This window comes from Geotrypetes seraphini, chromosome 2 (assembly GCF_902459505.1).
Source record: "Geotrypetes seraphini chromosome 2, aGeoSer1.1, whole genome shotgun sequence".
NCBI classification, from domain to species: Eukaryota; Metazoa; Chordata; class Amphibia; order Gymnophiona; family Dermophiidae; genus Geotrypetes; species Geotrypetes seraphini.
The window spans coordinates 42,329,820-42,356,007 of NC_047085.1; the positions used below are offsets into that span (position 1 = coordinate 42,329,820).

The window sequence follows — 26,188 nt, forward strand, 5'->3', positions numbered from 1 at the left end:
CTGGCTCTGTTGGAGAATTCAAGCATTTTGGCTGGCCCTGTTCATCTATTTACAATGGGTCCTGAAACATACTTTAGCTTTCCCTTGGCTAGGTATATTATGCAATCTAGGTATATTTCACGATACTCGCTTCATAGGCTCGGGGGGGAGGGGGGGAGAGAACATAAATTCTTGCCAATAGCCTATTTGAAGGGGAGAAAAGTATTTTAAATCACTGGTTGAAGGAGCAGCCCCCATCTTTTTGATACTGGTGCAATAAACTCCACACTTTGATGTGGGAATCCTATGGGGTTAGAGGTCATCGTAAAAAGCAAAAGATATTCCTACAGGTGTTTGGGATAAATATATCCAAACAATTTCTCTGAGAGCACGAAGCTTAGTACTCGCTGGGTTTTCAAATGCACACCAATCTTAATCTGTGGTATTTATCTTTTCGGGGGCTGTCAACAGTCCTTTTAAGAGCCAGTTGCTATTTGGCGAGAAGCTGGTTAGATATGGAGGAGGCATGACAGGCTCTCAGCATTTCTCTACTTTTAAGAGGCATGCTAGGGGGGTCAAGGCAGTTTCAGCCTGGCCCCACTCTGCATCTTGATGAGGGCAGCCAGAGTAGATCATTCAGGCGGGGTTCCATTCAAGGCCTCAAAAGAGCTGGTTCTGCTGGCACTTCCAGCAGAGCTGTGTGGTTCCTCTCCCCCAGTTTTGCCCAATGAGACTGTGCTGAGCCTTTTTCTGTGCTAGTGGGAGGCAGGCTAACTATTCAAGAACAGGTGGGACCAAATCACTTATTAGCGGGTCCTAGAGGTTGTCAACAGTGGGTAATCCACCAACAGCATTTTGCTGTCTTGTACAATCAATCATTCTTTCTAGGCTGGACTATTATAATTCCATCTATCTATATCTAACCAAGAAAAATCTTCAAAGACTTCAGCAGATCCAGAATACTGCTGCTAGGCTGATCTTCACAAAAAGCAAATTTGATCATGGTCTCCCTGCTTTTGTCAAAACTTCACTGGCTTCCGGTGATTTCACTTTAAATGTGCCTGCCTAACATTCAGGGCTCCTTTTACTAAGCTGCGATAGCGGTTTTAGCATGCACTTAGCACACGCTAGACCTTAACGCCAGCATTGAGCTCGTGTTGGCTCTAGCCGCGTAGCATGGGTTTAGCGTGTGCTAAAAACGCTATTGCAGCATAGTAAAAGGAGCCCTCAAGATCTTGCATGGCACTCTTCCTCCTAATTCCATTGTCTTGGAATTCTGCGAGACCTGATGCTACCAGATCCATCCAAAAACTTAAACTATCTTTCCCCTTATTAAAAGGCGTTATCCATGCTGGAAAATTAGGGAAATCTCTTTTCAAAATCACTGAGCTTTGGAATAACCTTCCTACCCGGCTGTGGAATATGGGCTCCTTCCAATTATTCAGAAAACATCTGAAAACTTGACTATTCTCAAAAATGTCAATTTTGCGGCTCTCTTTATAATCACCAATTCTTATGGGTTTTTTTCCCCTTATTTTAAAGTTCCTGTAAATGTGCCGAGCTCTATCTTTATAGAGAGGATGCGGTATATAAGCTTAAGGTTTAGTTTAGTATTCTCTGGAATTGGCCTGTACAGTTTCCAATGACTTCATAGCCTCACCTTGTGGCTCGGCTCTAAAACAACAAGCTGCTGTTTTCACCCTGCAGTACTTGTGCAAGCTCAGGGTGGTGGAACCTGTGTCTCTGGCAGAGTCTGGCCTGGGATGATACTTGTATATTTCATGGTCCCGAAGAGGGCTGACTTCTGCCCCATCTTGGATATCCAAAGGGGTCAATGCTTGTCTTGGGGTCTAGCACTTGTGGATGAAGACATTGCACTTGCCTTGATACAGCCAGGGGAGTTCCTGACTTCAGAGGTCTATGTCCATATCCTTGTTGTTCATCACAGATATCTATGCATCTGTGTGCTTTGCAAGCATGATCAGTTTTGGGCCTTACACTTTGGCCTGGTTATGGCACTATGCATGTCTAATATATAAATGACTCACTACTTCAACAAACAATGGTGAAGAACCTCTTGTATGTGATACACAACTCCCAATAATAGGTTCTTTATGCAATTGGTTTTACATGTGTCTCGAGGGAAAGACCTCAGAAACCTGCATCCAACACAGAACAGTCAATTCTTGTGGTGGTATAACTTGGCAGGACAGATTTTCTATCATTGGTCGCAAAACCCTCCACACACCAATCCCAAGTGCTTTCTGCTATAACTGTCAATATTTATTTCTATAGCACTAGGTGTGTGAAAATATGATGCACTTATCTGGTTGCAGAATAAGGCCCGACGGGACCCGTTTCGCCAGCTTATGGCTTCGTCAGGGATCCTATTTTTGTAACAGCTGCAAGACAACAATAAGACAAGTGCTGAGCCATCGCTACGGTAGCTAAACATCCAATTGTCTCTGCAAATTTATACGAAATCGTACTCACTGTGTTCAGTCCTGAAAACACTTCGAAAAATGGCGCCGGAGGCGAACAGACGCCACGCATGCGTATTTAAGAACATGCAGTCATGACGTCATCAAAAGAGTAGTAAACGACATCAGAGAAAAGAAACATTAGAAAAAAGAGTGCCAGCCGATGTTCCCATTCAAACCGGTGGGTTTTAAAGCACTAAGTTGGAAAGTCCATCTGGCTTCTCTTTGTAATAATCTAGTGTGTCGATCACCCCCCCGCTCGTTATTAGGTTCATGGTCAATGCACATACAGGATAGGTGATGAAAATCGTGCTTGAATTCCAGACAGTGTTCCACGATGGGGGCACTAATTCTTTTGAGCTTAAGGTTAGAACGATGCTCGTACATCCTGGTTTTGAACGGACGTATAGTTTTCCCTATGTACACTTTCTTGCAAGGGCAAAAAATAGCGTACACTACGAAATCAGAGTTACATGTCATATGATGTTTCAAATAGTACATTCTTTTGTCAACAGGGTTTATGAAGCTGGATCCCTGTACCGTCATCTGGCATATACTACAAGTGCCACACTTCACAAAATAAGTGCATCATATTTTCACACACCTAGTGCTATAGAAATAAATATTGACAGTTATAGCAGAAAGCACTTGGGATTGGTGTGTGGAGGGTTTTGCGACCAATGATAGAAAATCTGTCCTGCCAAGTTATACCACCACAAGAATTGACTGTTCTGTGTTGGATGCAGGTTTCTGAGGTCTTTCCCTCGAGACACATGTAAAACCAATTGCATAAAGAACCTATTATTGGGAGTTGTGTAATATATAAATGAGAAAATGAATGCTGCTATATTGGTGAATAATGAAAATTTTAAATTAATTTGGGGCCCATTGACGTCCTTTGTAGAATCTCTATAGTTATGGTTTGTCATTAGATAATATGCACATCCAGGGAGGGGGGAGGGATGGGAGGTAAATAAGGTTATCTTCATACCTGGCCTTGGGTGGTCTCCAAAACAAGGTGTTCATAATCTGATGCCATATGAGCACAATACAGGAAGTAGTGCACATGAGAACTGATTAAAGCGTTCCCTTGGGCCCCTGGATATCATATCAGATGTGAGGACTTTATCCTTTATTATAGGTATATAACTTGGTTCTCTGGCAGGTTTGTACTTGGTACTAGCATTTTACACAGAGTGTATTCATGCCAATTTTTTATAAAGTCTTGTTGGGTGCCTTTTTCTAAAACTTCCTGCGGTTAATTGCTGTCTGGATAACTCTCTGTTGTATATTTTCAGGATGGCTTTTGTGATGGGGAGGAAAGTTTCAACAAATATACTTTGAGAACACTGAGAAAAAGATCAGGAATTGGCCAGCATTCTTCTGATTCCAGCTTTGATAAGAATATGGAAATGCCAAATGAGAAGGAAAACACGGAAGGAAAACCATTTACAAGGTAATTAATCCCTTTGCTCTGTTCAATATCTTATTATGGAAAGTGTAGCCTAGTGATGGTTAGTAGCATGCTGATATTCTTTATGATCCTCTTCCTCCTCCACTGATTCATGCACAAAGTTAGAGGCTAATATAATCTTTGCATTGTACTTCAGTGTTCAAATGTGCATTTGAAAAAAAATTTCCCAATTCAGTAAATGTGGTAGTGTTTTCTGCATCAGGCACAAGTATCTTTCTTCATTCCTGTCAGTGCATGAGCTTCAGAAGAATGGAATTGACTTACACACAGAGGAAAGGAGAAAGAGGTACACCTTTGTCTTTGCAGAGGATGCAAGAGGCCAAACTGGGTTATTTCCTGAACCTTGCTTCTTTCAGTAGCATACCTTGTGGGACCACATGATATGCTTGCAGATGTATGAATGATCCTTATCCTAGAAAGTCCATCCGCATTCATCCTCTACGGAACTCAGATTCGAGGGTAACCCCCTTCCTCAGGAGCCGGCAGAGCTGTTCTGTTATACAGTCTAAATCACCAACCGCAGATTGAGAAGCAGTGTTGGCATAGTTTTGACTCAGTACTTCAAATAACAAGTGAAATAAAAATTGTAATTGACGACTACTAGCCAGCATGGAATTCTGGTAGAGACATCTACCAAACCTGTCCATTGATCGACCTTCATGTCCTGGAGGGACAGTAGTGTATACTTTAGAAAGGGCCATTTTCAACACTGCTTCTCAATCTGCAGTTGGTGATTTAGACTGTATAACAGAACAGCTCTGCCGGCTCCTGAGGAAGGGGGTTACCCTCGAAACGGAGTTCCGTATAGGATGAATGCGGATGGACTTTGACTCCCGCTGGCTATTTGACTACAGAGAAGCTAAGTACTTCCTATAGATATTTCACCACAGTTTGCTTTGCTGATTGTGGACGCTGTTCTTTTTTTCCCCTGGATGAGGGGTAGAGACAGCCTCAACAATTTTATGAGTGTGTTACTTATTTTCACTCTAGCACACGTTTGTGTTTTGATTTATCACTTCACACGGAGGAAGCCCAGGGATGTTTCACAGATGACACCCATGTGACAGCTGGAGCTTTAGGGGCTTGTCCCCACTGCAGGCTGTATAACTGAGGGCTCCCTCCCACTACTATTATTATTATTATTATCTTTTATGGTAGTGTTTGGTTTGGGTTGTCTCTCCCCCTCATCCCATTTCTTTGGGGTCTCGGAGATTTTTCCTCCTTTCTCCTAGACTGGACAGACATTCCTCTGTGCGTTCCCTCCATTTCCACTTATTCTCAAGACACTTGTCAAACTAGAACAGGAGTCTTCCACCATGATTCTGATATCTCCTAGGTGGCCCAGACAACCTTGGTTCTCCCTTCTACTTCAACTCAGCAACAGAGAGCCACTTCTGCCAATATTTCCATCTTCTCTTATGCAGTCATGGTTCTCTTCTTCATCACAACCTGCAGTACCTGGTACCTCTCGGGATAATTTCACACATTTAGTTTTCTCAATCTGTCAAACATTTTAGATGCTTCCAGAAAACCAACCACAAGCCAATGCTACACTCAAAAATGGACTAAGTTTTCCGCTTTGTGTGATCTTCATCACCAGGAACCTCAATCTACCTCCTTATCTTAGATTCTGGATTATCTATTCTATTTATCTCAATCTACCTCCTTATCTTTGATTCTGGATTATCTATTCTATTTATCTCAATCTACCTCCTTATCTTTGATTCTGGATTATCTATTCTATTTATCTCAATCTGGCCTCAAATCTACCTCTATTAGAGTCCATCTCAGTGCCATTGCAGCTTTTCATCAACCTCTCTGCTCATCCTGTGGTTTCCAGATTTATGAAAAGACTTTTCAATGTCAGTTTTGCTTCAATATGCAGGTTGTACTTGCACTGAACTGTCTGAAAGTATATCATGTGACGGTGTATAGATTCTTATTGTATTTTTGTTTCTATTGTATTTGATTGTTTGCTTATTTTTGTATGTTTGTATTCCCTGCCAAGATTTGTAGATTGGCGGGTTATAAATAATTTTAAATAAACCACATCAAGATTTGTAGATAAGTGGGTTATAAATAAACCACCTCTCAAACAACCTCCACTGGTTTGGGATCTCAATGTTGTGCTTCCTCATCTAATGAAGCCTCCATTTGAACCAATGTCTATGGCTCATCTTAAATATCTCACTTGGAAGGTAGTCTCTCATTTCTCTTACATCTTCTCACAGAGTTAGTGAACTACAAGCTTTGGTAGCAGACCCACCATTTACAGTATTCCATCATGATAAGGTAGGTGGTAGTCCACACCCATCCAAAATTCTTACCCAAAGTTGTTACGGAATTTCATATCAACCAATCAATTGTTCTCCCAGTGTTCTTTCCCAAGCCTCATTCTCATCCTGGAGAAACAGCTCTTCATACTCTGGACTGCAAATGTGTATTGGCCTAATATTTGCAAAGGACTAATTCACAAAGATCTTCTCCACAACTTTTTGTCTCCTTTGATCCAAACAAGTTGGGACATCAGGTTTCCAAAAGGTCAATTTCCAGCTGGTTGGCTGCTTGCATCTCGTATTGTTATGCTCAGGCTGGGCTGCAACTGGAAGGTCAAGTCACAGCCCATAAAGTTTGAGCTATGGCAGCTTCAGTAGCTTTCCTTAGATCTACTCCTATTAATGAAATATGCAAAGCTGCTACCTGGTCCTCGGTTCATACTTTCACTTCTCATTTTTTGTCTGGAATCCTATTACAGACAGGATGGCTGCTTTGGCCAAGCAGTATTACAAAATTTATTTCCTAAATGCCAACACTCCCACCATCCCATTCTGGTTAGCTTGAAGGTAACCCACATGTGAGAATATGCTGCCTGCTTGTCCTGGGATAAAGCACAGTTACTTACCATAAGTGTAATCGAGGGACAGCAGGCAGATATTCTCACAACCCACCCACCTCTCCTGGTTGGCTTCTTAGCTGGCTATCTGAACTGAGGAGATGTGCGCCTACGTTGGGCAGGAAGGCACTCATACATGCACGGTGCGGTCATTGCAAACTTTCTTAAGTTCTTAAAGTGCAACAGTGCTTTGGGGCTCCATGTATGACATCACCCACATGTGATAATATCTGCCTACTGTCCCTGGATAACACCTGTTACGGTAAGTAACTGTGCTGTTCTTATCTGGATAATCTTCTTTTTGTTAATCTCCTCGGGAGTCAGTACGGTCCACTCTCAATATGTCCTATTTCACCTGCTTTCTGCCTCGGACATTTCTAGATTCTAGACCTGGCGTTCTTCTGTTAGCCAGGTGACTAAGCGTAAAGAAATCGTGTATAAGAAAGTGTATTGCTCAGCCTCTGGCTCCTTTGATGTTGATATTTGTTGCACACAGCAGGTTGGTTCATTATTGCTGCTATGTTATAAATTCCTGTTGATTCTTTTTTCTAAGTTGCAGAGCAGAACAAAATTGTATGTCGTCTGCGGGGAAGGTCCTCCGTGCCCTCCTTTGTATTCTATTTCAGTGGAGATTGATTGCTTTGGAATATAACTGAAGGAGGCGCTATACTCAACTGGCAGTATGGGAGGTGCTGCAAGTTGAATGACACCAGTATGGGAGGTGCTGAAAGTTGAGTGGCACACTTCTGCAGAACCCGGTCTGAAGGAATGGTTTGAATACCTAATGTACATACTCCTGAGAAGATTAACAGAAGATTATCCAAATAAGCACCAAATCTTTCAATATTCAACTTTTCTTCAATTTTTTTTGCTTCCTTCTCAAATCTATCTACTTTTCCATGTCTTCCCTTTCCATCTATCCATGTGCACAATCTCCTCCCTGTCTCTGCCCTTCCCCTCCCCTTCCCTCCTTGTGTACCATCTTCTCCCTTTTTCTTCTCCCCTATTAACATCTTTTCTTGAACAGCATTTTTTTCCATCTCTCTTCCCTTCTCATCCCTGTGCACCATCTCCTCCCTCTCTCTCCCCCTCTGATGGTCCGACATCTTTCTCCTCTCCTTCCCACAGTCTGCCCAGAGAGGTATCCTCTTCCAAGGAGTGGACTTGTGCCCTGGCACATCACTGTAACCACAAACAATAGGTTCTGGTCTATAATGAGACTGCAGGTTTTTTCCTGGGACTTTGTATAAAAACCTCTTTTCGTATTTAGGTACAGTACTTTGCTCATCTTTGAAAAAGTAACATTTTTGTTAAATTGCCTAAACATTCCTGGCCTGTGCAACCCCTCCCAGGCATACCCTATGCAACCACATACCCCACATCCCAACCAATGACACAACTATAATGCCAAAGAGAGCAAACTGGTGAGCTGGGCTTGATGAGTGAGGCCTTATGCAGGAGACAGTTCTAGAGAAACTATGGAGGAGAGAGCAAACTGATAAGCTAGTCTTGATGGCTCACTCTTCTCCTTCCCGGCAGCCACTGTTTCACTCTTCAGGCTGCTGACAGTGTGTGTGAGGCAAACATGCTACTTTTGGCAGCCTGGAAGCTTTCCCTCTGTTAGTACTTCCTGTCTCTGCAGGGACAGGAAGCAGTAGCAAATGGAAAGATTCTGGGCTTTCTAAGACAGCACGCTTACCTCACTCACGCTGCCGGTGGACTGAAGAGTGAAACTGTAGCTGCTAGAAGGAGAAATGTTGGATCCTGGGTGGGGGGGGGATGGGGTTGAAATCCCAGACTGACGCATGGGCTGCCCAGAAGGTCTCTGCGAGCTGCTATTGGCTCACGGGATTTGCAATGAAGACCACTGATCTAGAGGAAAGTGGTGAAGGGGATGTCTTTCAGTATAGTTTTCTAGCTGTATCTGTTTAATGTGTTCATGAATGTTTTACTTCAATATGATCAGAACTCACTGTGCTTTACTTTCTTTGTACAGGCGGTTGGCTAAGCTACAGGCTAATACACAAAAGAATGAAGACAGCAGAGAAGGTGAATTCAAGACCTGGACATACCTCTTTAATGACTACTGGAAACTATTAATAGTAAACCACTGAACACTTACTAATTACCAGGTCAAAAATTACTGTATTCCCAGACAAAGCCTGCCGTATATAATACTCAAGGACAGAATTCAGATAGTAATTGCTCTAAATTGTGAAGTGGAAGGAAGGAATTCAATAAGGACTCGCCCACGTCCAAGAGCCACTAATCTAAAGTTGCCTCCACTGTTGTAGGCAGTTCATTATGCTGTCCTTAAATCATAGTACTTTACAAGTGCTTAAGCTAAATGTTTTAATACATAAACTTAAATATCATAAATGCATCTGTATTTAATCCACAATTATAAACTTATCAATTAGCTTATGGGGCTGTCATATCCATATAAATGCTTAAAAAGGATGGCTGAAACTGGATGAAAATGGATTGTTGCTTTACAGTCTCCATTTTGATATCTTGCCTCAGTAGCAGTCCCCCCCCCAAAAAAAAAAAACTAATTCATTCTTGAACACAGACCACAAAATTGTTAATTTTTCTTTGAGGATAAGTAGGATAATTTGGCATTCACATGGTTTACATTCTCAAACAGAGCCTGGGGTGTGCATTTACCAGAAGTGATGAGATTTAATGTGTTTCTGTTTAGCATATGCAGGATGTCACGTATCTTATTGCCTCCCTCCAAACGGAGCACAATGGTCATGTCTTAAACTGCATTTATCTCATTGTAAACTACTTTGTGCATGTTTTATTGTAGTTCCGTTACTTAGTTTTTGTGTGGTGTCACTTTTATGCAGTTATTTGCACTGGTATCAAACCATTTTATTTTTGACAATGTTGATTTGCTTCAGCTGTATTTTAGTGCTCTAGAATGAGAAGACAACAGAATCTTTAAAAAGAATCATTCCAAAACAGCTCTAAACTAAACCTTAAGTTTGTATACCGCATCATCTCCATAAAGATAGAGCTCAACTTGGTTTACAGGTAATTCAATAAAATGAGGATAGGACATAATAAGAAATTAGAGGTTATGAAGAGGATAGCTAGCTTTACATTTTAAATAGATAGCTTTATGTTTTAGAGAAAAGCCAAGTTTTCAGATGCTTTCGGAATAATTGGAATGAGCCTAGGTTCCGCAGTGGGGCAGGTAGGTTATTCCAAAGCTCAGTGAATTTGAAGAAGAGAGATTTCCCTAATTTACCTGCATACATGACACCTTTTAATGAGAGGAAAGATAGTTTGAGTATGTGGGCGGATCTGGTAGTGTCAGGTCTTGAAGAATTCCAGGATAAGTGGGATTAGGGGAGGAAGAATGTAGGATCTTGAAAATTAGGCAGGTACATTTAAAATGAATCCTAGAAATCACCAGAAGCCAGTGAAGTTTTGACAGAAGCGGAGAAACATGATCGAATTTGCTTTTTGCGAGGATCAACCTAGCCGCAGTGTTCTGGATCCGCTGAAGTCTTTGAAGATTTTTCTTGGTTAGACGGAATTATAATAGTCCAGTCTGGAAAAAATGATTGATTGTACAAGGACAGCAAAATGTTGTTGGCGGAAGCAGGATCTCACTTTCCTCAACATGTGAAGACTAAAAAAAACATTTTTTTACCAGAGAGTCGAGATGATCATAAAAGGAAAATGTAGTCAATGATGCCCAAAACTTTGCTTGAATTCGATCTGCAGTGTGGGATCAGAAGGTAGTGGAATGAGCATGGGTAACTGATCTAATTTTGGGCTAAGCCAGAGTAGTTTCTGTTTTGGACACATTCAGCTTCATTTGTACAGAGAGGGCCCAGGATTAGAGTTTCGTTATGCAAGCTGTTATATTTTTGGTGAGGTTCGAATCTATCTCAAGAAGGACAAAGATGTCATCTGCGTATGTAAATAGAGTTTCAAAGGGAGATAGATGGAAGAATTTAAAAGAAGACAAATGTTGAAAAGAAGAGGGGACTTCCTGGGACACCAGGCCGCACAGTGGTATAAATTGTTAGCTAGATTTATAAATAAGAAAACAAAAACTGGTCTTAGGGACATTTGGAGTATTGAGATTAAGCACGAAATTTCTGTATCTCAATGGTCACAAATCTGGACTTGGAAGTTGAGATGTACAATGGCAGCATCTATGAGACAAACTTGTTTTTTTTCTGTTACATAGAGCATTATGGACCCCTGTTCGGTTACAAAAGTTAGATAGCTCTAAGTCAAATAAATGTTGGCATTGTCATCTCGAAGTATAGAAACATAGAAGATGACGGCAGAAAAGGGCTACAGCCCATCAAGTCTGCCCACTCTGCTTACCCACCCCCTGTCTATGCCCTAATGACCCAATTTCCTTATCTTGACCCTCGTAGGATCCCATTTATTCTTAAAGTCTGGCATGCTGTCTGCGTCGATCACCTGCACTGGAAGCTTGATCCAATGATCAACCACTCTCTGTGAAGAAATACTTTCTGGTGTCGCCATGAAATTTTCTGCTCCTGAGTTTGAGCGGATGCCCTCTTGTGGCCAAGGGTCCCTTGAGAAAGAAAATATCATCATCCACTTCGACACGTCCCGTGAGGTACTTAAATGTTTCGATCATGTCTCCCCTCTCCCTACCTTCCTCGAGAGTGTAGAGCTACAATTTGTTCAGTCTCTCTTCGTATGAGAGACCCTTGAGCCCCGAGATCATCTTGGTGGCCATCCGCTGAACCGATTCAATTCTGCGCACATCTTTACTGTAATGTGGCCTCCAGAATTGCACACAGTACTCCAGATGAGGTCTCACCATGGCCCTGTACAACGGCATTATGACTTCAGGCTTTCGGCTGACGAAACTTCTATTGATACAACCCAATATCTGCCTTGCCTTAGATGAAGCCTTCTCCACTTGATTGGCAGTTTTCATGTCTGCACTGATGATTACTCCTAAATCTCGTTCTGCTGAAGTCCTAGTTAAAGTTTCTCCGTTCAAGAAGTACGTCCTGCATGGATTTCCGCTTCCGAGGTGCATGACCTTACATTTCTTAGCATTGAAGCCTAGCTGCCAGGTTGAGGACCAACTTTCCAATGTAAGCAGGTCCTGCGCCATATAATTCTGTAAACTGCATTCACTTACTATATTACATAGTTTGGCGTCATCAGCGAATAGTGTTATTTTACCTTGAAGCCCTTGAGTCAGATCCCCTATGAATATGTTGAAAAGGAGTGGACCCAGGACCGAGCCCTGCGGCACTCCACTGGTCACCTCCGATGTTTTAGAGAGGGTACCATTAACCACCACCCTCTGAAGTCTGCCACTCAGCCAATCATTGACCCATGCAGTTAGTGTCTCTTCTAACCCCATCGATTCCATCTTGCTTAGCAGCTTATTGTCCACTTATTTTGGCTTTTTGGAAATCAATATGGGACCAAATAAATTGTTTGTTGGAAAATCCTGTGGCATTATCCTATGATACTGTGCTATTTGGCATATCAATGAGAGCTAAAAGTTAAATATCATCTAAGAACAACAGGCTTTTATTAATAATGACAGGAGTTGCCATACAACAAATTACGAGCAATTGGAAGAGGTTTTAACTATAGTTTTTGGTAGCATTCATTGTGTCATTGTATAAAATGGAAAGAACATTAGCCATTCAGAAAGGGAATTTTAAGAAATTTCAGGAGACTTGGGAGCCATTAGCAAAATATTATAACGTCTAATCATTGTTTTCCCCTATAAACATGTACATCCGGGAGGGGGGAGGTTGGGGGTCTGATAGGATAATAAATTTAGATATATTAAATTGAGTCAATATAGAAATTTTATATGTTGAACATTGTGATTGTTTAGGAGGGAGGGGGGATTAATTCTGGAAGATATTAATAGAATATTAAGTGTGGTATTGAAGAAAAAAATGTATTTATTGTTACACTTATTGTAAGTTTTGAAAATAATAAAGAATTGGAAAACAAAAGAAGAGGGGACAGTCTCCAAGGAGAAGACATGGTTCCATTCATGTTAACAGTGTAAGAGCGGAATCGTAAAAATTTTGAGAACCAGTTTAAGACTGTGGAATCAATGCCTATCTCAGAAAGTTGGTAAATTAGTATATCGTGGTGGACAACATCAAAGGCCGCAGATAGATCGAATTGTAGTAGGATAGCAAACTTATTACGAGATTGAAGTTGTTGAATCTTTGAGATTAAAGAGGCCAGCAGGGATTCAGTGCTGAAATTGGGTCTGAAGCCATATTGGCAAGGTAATAGAATGGAGAATCTCTCTAAGTAAGATGAGAGCTGAGTCGATATAATAGCCTCGAGCATTTTGGTCAGGAGAGGAATATTTGCTATAGGACGATAGCTGGAAGGGGAAGATGGGTCTAGATCAGCTTTTTTCAGTAGTGGGGTCAGGGCAATGTGTCCCTTTGTACGGAAAATAGGCCAGATAGTAAGGCTGAGTTGATAAGTCTGGTGAGAGATGAAATAGCCTGCGCAGGAATATTCTCGTAAAGGTAGGAAGGGAACGGGTCCAGGGCATATTTGCAGATCTTACTTTGTGGCACAGTTTAGAGACCTGGGCTTTGGATACATGCTTAGACTGTCCAGGATCTGTCTACTGGGATAGGGTTAGTGTCGCTGGGTACCAGAGAATTGTAAGTGACTGCTGATGGAAAAGAGCTTCTTATAGTAGCAATCTTTTCGTTGAAGAATTTTGCTAGGTCATCCGCTGCTGGAGAGGAGGGGGAGAATAGAAGTCATTTTTAGATGTTAAGGAGCGCCAGATATTAAACAATGTGCTGCTTTGGTTATTGAATCTGGTGATTTTGTCACCGTAGACATTCTTCCTTGCTTTTTTTAGTACTGTATTGTAGAACTTGATACTGTTCCTCCAGGACTGTCTATCTGCAGGGGATTTAGATTTTTTCCATTTACGCTCCAGTACTCGGCATTTCTGCTTCAGTTCTCTGTGGTACGGAAGATACCAGGGGGCCTTACGGGAGTAGGAGCTCTGTAATTGATGAGCATTAATCTTCAGTATGCATGCACAGGGGCAGGAGAACATACCTCTTTTGGTTAGAGGTGGCGAAACCAGTCTTTGCCCCTGTCTCAAGCTCTTTATTTGCTGATACTGTGTTGAGCAAATTGGTAGAACCATGGCCCCAGTGGCTTATCCTCCTGCTGCTTGTGTGTGCATGAGATGTGGATGCTAAGTATAATGTACCTGGTTGCAATGCCTGTCCAGAGGTGTTTGGTAACACAGAGTGTAATTTTTTTTTTTTTTTTTGTTCCAAAAAGTGGGCCCGTACTTAATCTAGTCAGTCATTTTAGTTCCCATACTGATGTTACTATTGGTCTATGTGGATCTGTAACACTGGCTTTGCTAAAATCTAAGCTTCCTATGTTAACAGATGAATCCAGAAACTTGTGGGTTATGTTTGTCCACCACAGTGTCTCTCAAACTATGTGCCTTGTCACAGTGGTGTGCCCTAAAGAGGTTCTGCATATGCCATGAGAAATTCCAGAAATTTACTTTATTTTTTAAATTCACTTCAAAAGTATACACTAAAATAGATATGTACATAAGTCTTGTCAGTGTTATGAGCGTCTTTGTACATAAAGATACAACCGCCCAGGCAGGCAACATTCGTTCACATGATTGGTCCTTGAAAACTAACAAGCAATTTTTATTTTTATGCAGAAGTTATCCTAACTTGAGCAACAAAGCAATCAAAACTTTACTATTTGCATCTTCTTATCTTTGCGAACTTAGAATTTTCAGCTCTGACTGAAATTAAATAAAAAAGAGATGATGAAATGTGTTTGCTTGTCGACTATTCAGCTGCTTTTTGAGTTAATTTGCACTCAAACTAGCACATCCATTGTTGGGGCAAGTAAAGTATACAACAATAAAGAACAAGTAAACATTTCATCCATTGTGGATTATTTAAATTCTAAAGAAGTTTTACAGATTGATGATCAGACACTGGTTTACCACCAGGAGAAGGTGGAGAACATGTTGATTAACCAACAAGAATTGCCGCTGCTGGGTCAGACGAGTGGTCCATCGTTACCAGCAGTTCACTCGCATGGCAGCCCTTAGGTCAAAGACCAGTGCTCTAAATGAGTCCAGCCTCACCTGCATACGTTCCAGTTTAGCAGGAACTTGTCCAACTTTGTCTTGAATCCCTGGAGGGTGTTTTCCCCTATAACAGATTCCAGAAGAGTGTTCCAGTTTTTTTTACCACACTCTGGGTGAAGAAGAACTTCCTTACGTTTGTATGGAATCTATCCCCTTTCAACTTTAGAAAGTGCCTTCTCGTTCTCCCTACCTTGGAGAGAGTGAACTAAGTCTATTCCCTTCAGTATCTTGAATGCTTTGATCATGTCCCCTCTGTCTCATCTTTTCAAGAGAGAAGAGGGCCAGTTTCTCTAATCTCTCGCTATACAGCAACTCCTCCAGCCTCTTAACCATTTAATTGCTCTTCTCTGGACCCTTTCGAGTAGTACCATGTTCTTTATGTACGGCAACCAGTGCTGGACGCAGTACTCAAGGTGAGGGCGCACCATGGCCTGGTACAGCGACATGATAACCTTCTCAGATCCGTTTGTGATCCCCTTCTTAATCATTCCTAGCATTCTGTTCACCCTTTTTGCCGCTGCCATGCATTGTGTGGACAGCTTCATCAACTTGTCGATCATAACTCCCAAGTCTCTTTCCTGGGAGGCTCTCCAAGTACTGCCCCGGACATCCTGTATTCATGCATGAGATTTTTGTTACTGACATGCATCACTTTACACTTATCCATGTTAAACCTCATTTGCCATGTTGATGCCCATTTCTCGAGCTTGATTGTCACGTTGCAGATCTTCGCAATCTCCCTGTCTTCATTACTCTGAATAACTTCGAATCATCCACAAATTTAATCACCTCACTCATCGTACCAGTGTCCAGATCGTTTATAAAGATGTTGAAGAACACGGGTCCAAGCAGCAATACTATTTTTTATCTGAGGACAAGCAGACAACATATTCTCACAAGTGGGTGACATCAATGGAAAATCACTAACAGGAATTGATCAAAGATGGAAAAGTGAGATCGTCATAACTCAAAAATTTGCAGAATCCCACTGCGAGGTATCCAGAATGAGTAAGGAGGTAAGGGTCTCAAACTCACTTGGATTAAGGTGTAGCTACCTCATACCAAGATTTGCCAGGTTCAGAGTCTCAATTGACCCTTTATTCTCCTCCTAATACAAAATATTTTTTAGTTTTTCATTTTTATTTTTTTAAACATTGCTGTCTGTTTGCTTAATAAATATCATTATTCTTTCATGCTTTTCTTAATTTCATTAAAAGGCAGAACTTCTACTTAACTTAAGTTTGCAGATATCTACAGTGGGATTCTGCATATTTTTGAGTTGACATCAATGGAACCCAGCATAGATGGTAAAAAAATCTATTGTCACTTTCTTGTATAACCCCACTCTATTACTGAACTCTCGGATAATCCATTCCTTCTCATGAAAACACTTGTAGGGAGCTTCATTTGCATACTTTTACCTCTGAAATGCCCTTCAATGCCTCTGTTGTCTTCCTACAAGTGAGACATAGCTTGTCTTATCTGTTCGTGTTAAATTTTCTTTTCTCATTTTCTTTATTTATAAATTTTAAATTACAATCAAGTTATCACTTGTACAGAAAGATAAAGTTAAGCTGCAAACAAAATACAATCTTAATTATATCCTACTAACCCTCTAATTCAAGATATCTTAATATAGCTTAACTTTAACTCAAGTCCTCAATTAGAACCAAGATGTAGAAATCAGTGAGATAATAACAAAGAAATAAAAATAAAGATACGGTTATTGGCTGAGACAGGAAATCAAAATTTGAGTGCTTCAAATATCCGCTCCTTTTTTCAGGCGAGCAGCTGACAAAGTTGTCAGTTGACTAGGATCAAAGAAAACAATTGCAATTGATACACTATCACACATTTGCATGGGTGGCGAAGAAAATAGGTCATCCCAAGAGCAAAACTCCCGGCTTTAACAACAAAAATTCACATCGACGTTTTTGTGTATCTCCTGACAGATCTGGATATATTTGTATTTTATACCCTAGAAAGTCTTTGAGTTTATTCTTAAAGAAAAGTCTTAATAGCCAATTCTTATCTGGTGTCAAGGCAACTGTAAGAAGTGTTGCCAGCTTTGCAAGTTCGCTATCTGAAAGTTCCAAAATTGTAGATATATTAAGTACTCAATCATCTTCTTCCTTTAACTTTTCTTCCCTTTTTATTGGTAAATAATACACTTGGGTAATTGGCGGTAGCAATTCTTCGGAAATTTCCAATACCTCTATCATAACGTTTCAACATATCTCTGGGGGTTACTGCCGCAACTCTAGGAAAATTAGTTTAATTGTTATTCCGAGAATTTTCTAAAGATTCCAATTTTTTCCTTAAATTAATGTTATCTCAAGTGTTTCTGTAATTTGTTTTAGAAACTTTTGCTTCTTGGGAATAATTCAGAGTTGATTTTTTTAAGTCTTGTAGATCAACTTTAATAGTCTTAATTTCCTGTTCTTGAGTATTAATTTTATGCTCTAACTGGGAGAGCTGAGGGTTAATAATTTTAGCCAAATCTGCCACTAGATCCCAAATAGCCTCAAGAGTTACCTTTTGGGGTTTTAATGTAAAGAAGAATTTAGAAGAAACAATATCCTCACCAACTGAGGTTCCTTCATAGTTGCTGGTCTCCTGCTCACATATAGAAAGTGGCGCTGGTAAATTCCCAGGTTCCAAAGGAACACTCTAGAAATGCAGAGGGTCTAATTCCAAGCTCCCACACACATTGCCACCAGCCTCAGGGGCGAATCCCACATCGATTCCTGATGGTTCCTCCATCCGCGGGGAACTTGCACTCTGGGGAGGAGGGGGAAGCACGCGAGCTTTGGGGCTCAGGGTAGTTTCCGGGCCCAAGGAGATCGCTTCCGCCTCGCCACGGTACGTCTCCAGCGGGTGACCTGACGCTTCAGCGGTGTTCTGCATTCGATGCAGCAGCTGGTCCATACTGCCAAAAGCGGCCGGTCCCAAGCGCTGCGAGGCTCTAGCGGCACTGCGCCCTCTCTGCTTCGGCATAAAAGCAGGTAATTTTAGTGTGGAAATAAACAATATTGGCGAGATGTCTGGACCGAAGCACTCAGCCAAACCTTTAGTCTGCCATTTGGTCTTCGTTAAATTTTCTTTTCAGTTCAAACTTTTTTTCCTGTAATTTGTGTGGATTTCGTGATGCAGAGGATCCTCTTGGGGGACAGCTCTGGCTGTGGGAGACTGCAGACTCTTGAAGCAGAGGGTCTTTTTCCAGAGGGCTGGCTGCTTTGCAGTGCACTAAACTAAACTAAACCTTAAGTTTATATACCACATCCTCTCATAATTATACAGCTGGGCACGGTTTACAAGAGCTTAATATAAGAAAGGAACAGTATAGTAGGGGTTGGAGATTGAGTATAGAGGGGAAGAAAGCATTACATTTTTACAAATAGCCTAGTTTTCAGATGCTTACAGAATAGTTGGAAGGAGCCCAGATTCTGTAGTGTGGCAGTAAGGTTATTCCAAAGCTCAGTGATTCTGAAGAATCCCTAATTTTCCCGCATAGAGGATGCCTTAACGAGGGGAAGGATAGTTTAAGTTTTGGGGTGGATCTGGTGGTATCAGGACTCGAGGCATTCCAAGATAGTGGAATTAGGGTAGGGAGGATGCCGTGTAGGATCTTAAAAGCTAGGCAGGTGCATTTAAAATGAACCCTGGAAATTACTGGAAGCCAGTGAAGTTTGGCCAAAACTGGGGAAACATGATCAAATTTACTTTTTGCGAAGATCAGCTTGGCCGCAGTGTTCTGAATCCCCTGAAATCTTTTTTTTTTTTTGGTTAGACTTAAATGGAGTTCAGGAGTCTTAGTCTGGAGAGAATGATTGTACAAGGACAGCAAAATGTTGGTGGAAGTAGGATCTTGTAGCATGTGGAGGTTAAAGCATGTTTTTACCAAGGAGTTAAGATGGTCATTAAAGGAAAGAGAAGAGTCAATAATGATGCCCGGAACTTTGCTTGAACTCAAGCTGCAGTGTGGCACCAGAAGGCAGTTAAATGAGCAAGGGAAGCTGATCTAATTTTGGGCCGTGCCAGAATAGTTTCGTTTTGGACTCATTCAGTTTCATTTGTACCGTGAGGGACCAGGATTGGAGTTTCGTTATGCATGCTGTTATATTTGCAGAGAGGTTAGTAAGGTTTGAGTCTGTCTCGAAGTACAAGGATGTCATCAGCATATGTATAGAGTGTTTCAAGGGAAGATAGATGGAAGAGTTTCAGGGAAGACATATAGATGTTGACAAGAATAGAGGATAGAGGTGATCCCTGTGGGACTCCGCAAATTGGTTTCCAAGGAGAGGACATGGTGTCATTTGTGTTAACAGTGTAAGACTGTGGAGCCAATGCCTATCTTGGAAAGTTGATAAATTAGAATATCATGGTGGACAATATCAAAAGCTGCAGAAAGATCGAATTGTAGTAGGACAAGAAACTTATTGCGTGAATGTAGTTGTTGCACCTTTAAAATTGAGGCTAGTAGGGATTCGGTGCTGAAGTTGGGTCTGAAGCCATATTGATAAGGTAAGAGAATGGAGAATCTCTCTGGGTAAGATGAGAGTTGGGTAGATATGATGGCCTCTAGCATTTTGGTCAGGAAAGGGATATTTGCTATGGGACAATAGTTAGATGGTGAGGAAGGGTCAAGATCCCATTTTTTCAGTAATGGGATCAAGGCTATTTGTCCCATTTCTGTGGCAAATAGGCCCGATGATAAAGAAGAGCTTAAGTCTGAGGGATGAGATGGCTTGTGCGGGAGTCTGTATTCACAGATCTGGAGCTCAGGGACCATTCCCTTGGGGAGTATAGCTCGCTCCAGGCTTGTCTGCTAGTGGGTTTGAGTGCAGGCTGTGGTGGTTTATCCAGTATTGGGGGCAATTGCATTCCTAGCTTACCCCTAGGGTCGTCTGCTAGTGCATTTGAGTGCATGATGCATGGATCCATGGCGCTTTATCCAGGATCAGGGATGATTGTGGTTCTCCCCACGCCCCCCATTTGCATGTAGGGGTACCGGAGGGGGTTGAGCCAGATGGGCCCAAGAGGCAGTCGGAAGAAACAGGCAGTCCAGTTTCCAGGCTTGTTGAAGCAAAGAATCTCCTTATAAGCTATTTCAGCTTCCATCTTGCAGCTCCCAGCACACATGGCATGGCATAGTGAGTAACAAGACTGACGGCCAAATCATTTTGGGGGGGTTCCCTCTAAAATTACATTTTTGGGTGGTTTCAGGTTTAATCCTAGGTTCCCCCCACTGTTTTTTAATTTTTGGATGTGACGACTTTGAGCCATTTTTGGCGCTAAAATTGCTGCCACTGCGGTCATCTTGGATTTTCTGATTTGAAATAAGCTTATTTCTGCCTCAAAACACCTCCATTTGTGCTCAAAAATAGGTGAGATGGACTCCTTAGGTCAGAATACTTAGGATTCATGCCCTATTTGTAGCGGATGACAATCTAAAGAGCATCAGTGTGCCATGTGGCACTTGAGGGTGGGGGGGAGGGGGGCTACTTTAGCCCCTTTTTCCCTCAGGGGTCTGGATCCTAATCCACCTGAGGGAAGTTCCAAAAGTCCAGATTTTGAGCCTGGGGGCAGCACAAGTGCATTCCCAACAATTTGGCATCAAAACCTGCAAAAGTTCAAAGCCAGAACTTCAGGTGTAGGGATTCCTCCCTGAATTTATTAATTTGATGATTCAGGCATATCTGATTTAACAAGGTTATCATGAATCCTTCTAGTATTGTGGCCCTGCTAGTGCTGGGGGTTGTCGTTCCCCCCCCCCAAAAAAAAAAAAAAAGTACAAGTTCCCACAAAAGTGCCATGTGCATTCTGGGGACATTCCGCCCGTGGTCAACTCAGGTGATTAGGATTCCATTTTTAAGCCTTTACTTTCCCTGACAGAGTGATGCTGCTGATCTGGAGGATGCTCCAGATCTTGGGGAGGACCTTGCTGTGCGCTAACTGTTCAAGCCATCAGCGGTAATAGGGGTGATTTGTGGAATCCCTCCAGGAGTTAGACTCTTCAGGCTTCTGAAGCATAGTGCTCCCTTATGAGCAGCTCTACACCATAGTCCTGTTTTCCAGAGCATCCAGACATCAGGATGCTTAAGGATCACTGGGAAGCTCCAGAAGGGCCCCTGTATGGGGCAAAGGCTATGACTAAGCTCTATCTGATGGCTGCTATGTTGTAACCAATTGCTTGGGAAACAAACGGGAGAAACCGCCTTCACACCAGTGAAAAGCAAGAAGAAACAACAAAGGTGACCAATTGGTGCTCAATCTGTTATGACTCGATCTCTTATTGTAATTGACTCTGTGAATATCACTTTCTTTACTCCAAGGGGTCTTATCAATAATGTGCCCCCACTGTTGGTATAGGCTGGGTTCTCACAGTTTTATGCCATTTTTCCAAATGTTGATTATTTGCTCATTAAAAATCATAACATATCAGACATGTTTCTCGGAGTTTGCCTTTATCCTTCCCTTTTTTGTCTTAAACAGGAATGACTGTCTTTGTTACACACTGAGGAACTGGAGGGCAGTTTGGCCAATATATACTCAATTTCATTCAAACTAGTCTCGTTACTAATACTGTACCTAAGCAATGGAAAGAAGCAACTGTTTTCCCTACAATTAAAGACGACAAGTCAGTGCAGCGGAGATTTCCAATTACCGTCCTATCTCTTAATATCCCATTTTAAGCCAAACTTGCAGAAAAGATTGATATCACCCAACTCTCCGACTTTATTGAACAAACAAATGTCTCTCATCCCAATCAGACCGGTTTCTGTAAACACCACTCAACAGAACTGTCCTTGATAGGACTGACCACCAATATTTACCACCTGGACCATCATATATCAGTTCTACTTATTTCACTGGATTTATCATCAGCTTTCGATAGTATAGATCAGTGTTCTTCAACCACCGGTCCGTGGACTGGTGCCGGTCCACAGAAATTTCCTGCCGGTCCATAGGGCCGGCACATGCATCAGGCCCAAAACAGTGTTCTTCAACCACCGGTCCATGGTGTGCTCAGTGCTGCGTTAGCTTCAAGCCGGCTCCCTCTTCCTCACTGATTCAGTGCACAAAGCCATGGGCAGCAGTTCCTACGCGCATCCTGCGCCTGAACCGGAAGCCTTCTCTCTGACACCATAACGTCGGAGGGAAGGCTTCCAGAGGAGCCACTGCCTGCAGCTTTGTGCACTGCATCTGTGAGGAAGAGGGAGCCGGCTCGAAGATAACACCGGGGGCGGCATAAAATGGCCAGGCGGGAGCAGGCCAGAAGGTAAGGCATAGCATAGAGGGAGGGAGACAACAAAGGTAGGGGGGAATTATTATTTTTTAATTTAGTGATTGAATTATGTCAATTTTGAGAATTTACATCTGTTGTCAGTGTGCTTTGTGCAGTTTAATTTTGTAGTTAACCATTGTGTTAATAAGATTATATTGTATGTATCTATGGAAAAAATAGTGTTACAATTAGTACTATTATGGGGGTGGGGTCTGGGGCGCAGATTGGGTGGAGATGGGCGGGGTCTGGCCCACAACTTAGCCCAGTGTTCTTTTATTTCTACCGGTCTATATGTGTAGAAAGGTTAAAGAATACTGGTATAGACTACCAGGCTTCAAGATATAGGGATCACTAATCACATTTTAAACTGGTTCAAATCATACTTTAAAGATCGCTCCTCAAAAATAATGTTTAATGGTAACTTCCTCTAACACTTTCTCTAATGATTTCAGGATCCCTAAAGGTTCCATTCTTTCCCCTATGCTGTTCAAATATTTTATCCCAGGACAAGCAGGCAGGTATTGTCGCATATGGGTGACGTCGTTGACGGAGCCAGGATGTGGACGCCTCGCAAGCAGACTTGCTTGAAGAAACTCGAAGTTTCAAGTCACCCGCACTGCACATGCCGGAGCGCCTTCCCACCCAGCGCAGGGCACGTCTCCTCAGTTCTCAGTTTTCCGCGGAGCTGAGAAGTCAGTCTTTGACTCTGCGTTTAACTTCGTTCACTTTGTGCCTTCTCTCAACTGCGGTTTGATTTTTTTTCCTCACAAATTGCTGTTTTATTTTATTTCTTTTATTTTAGTTAAAAAAAAAAAATTTTTCTTCTTCCGTTCATTTTCCGGGACAGGCCGCTCGGCCGCAGTCTGAGGGCTTCGATTTTGTGGCAGCTATTTTTCCATCTATGTCCTGGCCTGCTACGGGCTTCAAGAGGTGTAGCAAGTGTCAGAGCGCGATCTCTCTTACGGACCCTCATGGACGCTGCCTCAAGTGCCTTGGGCCAAAACATTATCCTAGTTCGTGCCTGCATTGCCAAACACTTCAGCCTCGTGCTTTCAAGCGTTGTTGCATTTTGGTGGACAAGCTCTTTGAGATGGAGTCTCCTACTGATCCCTCGACTTCGAAGGCGTCTTCGTCCTCGACTTCCACCGAGGCTCCTTCTGCGCCTACTACTTCCACCTCGAGCCTCATCAGACCTTCGTCGTTTTCAGCGGCTCTTGCTTAGACGTCATCTGCTGTATCTTCCCCTGTTTCCTCAGGTCAGATAACTCAGCAGTCGGTTCCACCGGTGGTGATTAAAGTGTCTAAGACTCCCAAGTCAAAGCACACTCGCACTACCTCGAAGGAACCTCCAGCCAAAGCAGGTGGTCTGGTTTCAGACATGGATCCTTCGTTGTCGGCTTCTTTCCAGACCATGTTAGAGAAGCAGTTTATTCAGTTTCTTACTAACATGGGACCCAAACTGCTTCCTCTTATCCAGCCTGGGCATTCAGCAGACTCTCGCGAGGTCGAGCCGCTTCCTTTGCCCCAGTCTGAACTTACACACTCTTTGCAGGGAGCAGAGTCTCTGCGAGTGTCTGGTCTGGCATCCAAGCACGTAAAGCAAGGAGCAGATTCTTTGCGAGTGCTTCGACGAGAATCCTCACACTAAACAAGGAGCAGAGTCTTAGAGTGCATAGAGGTTCCTCCAGCAAGCCTCTGGAGTTTTGATCTACAGCCTCTAGTCGTATTCATGCATCGGCTGTCCACATCTCCGAGGCGAAATCTCCTCGATCTTCGAGATCTGGTTCCAGACACAGTTCTCACCGACATTCAAGGCCTTCATCGAGACATCCATCAAGGCATAGTTCTTCTTCTCATGACAGACCATCTTCCTCAAAGCCTCGATCTACTCCATCCTCGACCAGACCACCGACTCCTTGTTCGATGTCTCCGATGCTGGACCTCGAGGATGTTCTGGTCTCGATTGCTTCGTCCAAGTCACCAGGTTCCTTTGCCTTTTTCCCTGCCGAAGCTGCTTCTTCGACACAGGCTGCCTCGATGTCCTCGAGTCCTTCTCGAGGCAAAACATTGGCAGATCAGCTATCTTTCTCGTCTTTCCTGCGACAGATGGCTGTGGACTTGGGTATTCAATTGGATACTGGCTCCAAATATTCTAAGGAGTATCTCAGTCATGCATCTTCCTCAGCCTCCGGCAGAGTCTTTTAAGCTTCCATTTCATAAGCTTTTGAATCAGACTTTTGGTCGTTGCATGGAAACACCTTTTTCCATACTGGCTGTTCAGGGAAATTGGACTCTAGATATAAGACTGTGCATCGCAAAGGGTTTGACAATTCTCAGTTATCTCATCAATCCCTGCTGGTCGAGTCCTCCTTGAAAAGGTCCCATCCTTCCAAGGTTTGCGGCACCATCCCTCCTGGAAGGGAAGGGAAAACTATGGACAAATTCGGATGTCGCATCTACCAGAATGCTATGATATCCTCTAAAGTCCTCAATTATTTTTATTTCATCACTTATTTTGAATTTCATCTTTCTCTCAATTACGTCTGCATCTCCTCCAATCATCTTATGATGCCTTCGAGTTTTCTGCCAGAGTGGCTGCTTGCTCTGCAGCTATACGTCGGCTTGCCTGGCTTCGTACCATTGACATTGGCTCTAACCTTCAAGACCGCTTGGCTAACATTCCTTGTGAGGGCAATGACCTCTTTGATGAATCCATCGAGGCAGCCACCAAGAAATTATCTGACCATGAAAAATCATTTGCTTCTATAGTCAGACCTAAGCCAAAGCCAGCTCCTGCCAAGCCTGCTCTTATCTATCAAAGGTGTTTTGCTCCAAAGCCGGCTCCTTATATTCGCCCTCCTCTGAAAAAACAGCAACCTTGGAAGCAACAGAAACCCCAACCTTCTGCTGCACCTAAGGCTTCTCAGCCTTTTTGACTGTTTACAACAGAGCATAACCTCCACCGTTCTAGCTCTGTCTCCTTTTCCCCCTATAGGAGGTCGTCACCATCATTTTTACAACCGATGGACAATAATTACATCCGACCTCTGGGTGCTTACCATCATCAGAGAAGGATACTCTCTTCATTTCACTCAGGTTCTGCTTTCTCTCCATGCCATCGAACCAGTTCCCTTGGAACAGCAGAACAGGGGTTTTTCCTCCCGTTACTTCCTTGTTCCGAAGAAGACGGGTGATCTGCAACCCATTTTGGATCTCGGGGCTCTTAACAAATTTTTAGTCAAAGAAAAGTTTCTAATATTGTCCCTGGCATCTCTTTATCCCCTTCGTGAGCAGAATGACTGGTTATGCTCTCTGGATCTCAAGGAGGCCTACACCCATATCTCCATTCATCCGGCCTCCCATCAATATCTCAGATTTCGGGTGGGGAATCTGCATTATCAATACAGAGTACTACCCTTCGGCCTGGCCTCATCTCCCAGAGTGTTCACCAAGTGCCTGGTAGTGGTAGTGGCAGCTCTCTGGAATCATGGTCTTCATGACTGGCTATCAAAGATTCCACATCTCAAAGGGTTATTGTAGTGACCCAACAGACTACCTGGTTCCTACAAAGTTTGGGATTTGAAATCAACTTTCCCAAATCTCAACTTCAGCCCTCATAGACTCTACAATTCATTGGAGCTGTTCTGGACACTGTCCAACTCAGAGCATTCCTTCCACAACAACATTTGGAAGCTCTACTTCAACTCTGTCATGCAGTGTCTTCCCGCTCTTCCATCTCAGCGAGACGCATGATGGTACTTCTGGGTCACATAGCCTCCACAATACACGTGACTCCTTTTGCCAGACTTCACCTCGGAATTCCTCAGTGGACTCTGGCATCTCAATGGACGCAAGTTTGCAACCCTCCTTCCCGACACATTTCATTCACTTCTTCCTTCAAGAAGTCTCTCCATTG

The 26,188-nt window shown here is 42.6% G+C and overlaps 1 protein-coding gene across 4 annotated transcripts in view; it reads left to right on the plus strand.

The window, feature by feature from the left end:
- Positions 1 to 26,188, plus strand: part of ATAD2 (ATPase family AAA domain containing 2) — a 332,232-nt gene that overhangs the window by 25,753 nt on the left and 280,291 nt on the right. For all 4 annotated transcript variants that reach the window (XM_033933747.1, XM_033933750.1, XM_033933746.1 and 1 more), the window contains exons 2-3: positions 3,758 to 3,915; positions 8,823 to 8,875. In XM_033933747.1, coding sequence (XP_033789638.1) covers positions 3,866 to 3,915; positions 8,823 to 8,875 — 103 coding nt within the window. In that variant the 5' untranslated portion in view covers positions 3,758 to 3,865. The remainder of the gene's footprint in view (positions 1 to 3,757; positions 3,916 to 8,822; positions 8,876 to 26,188) is intronic.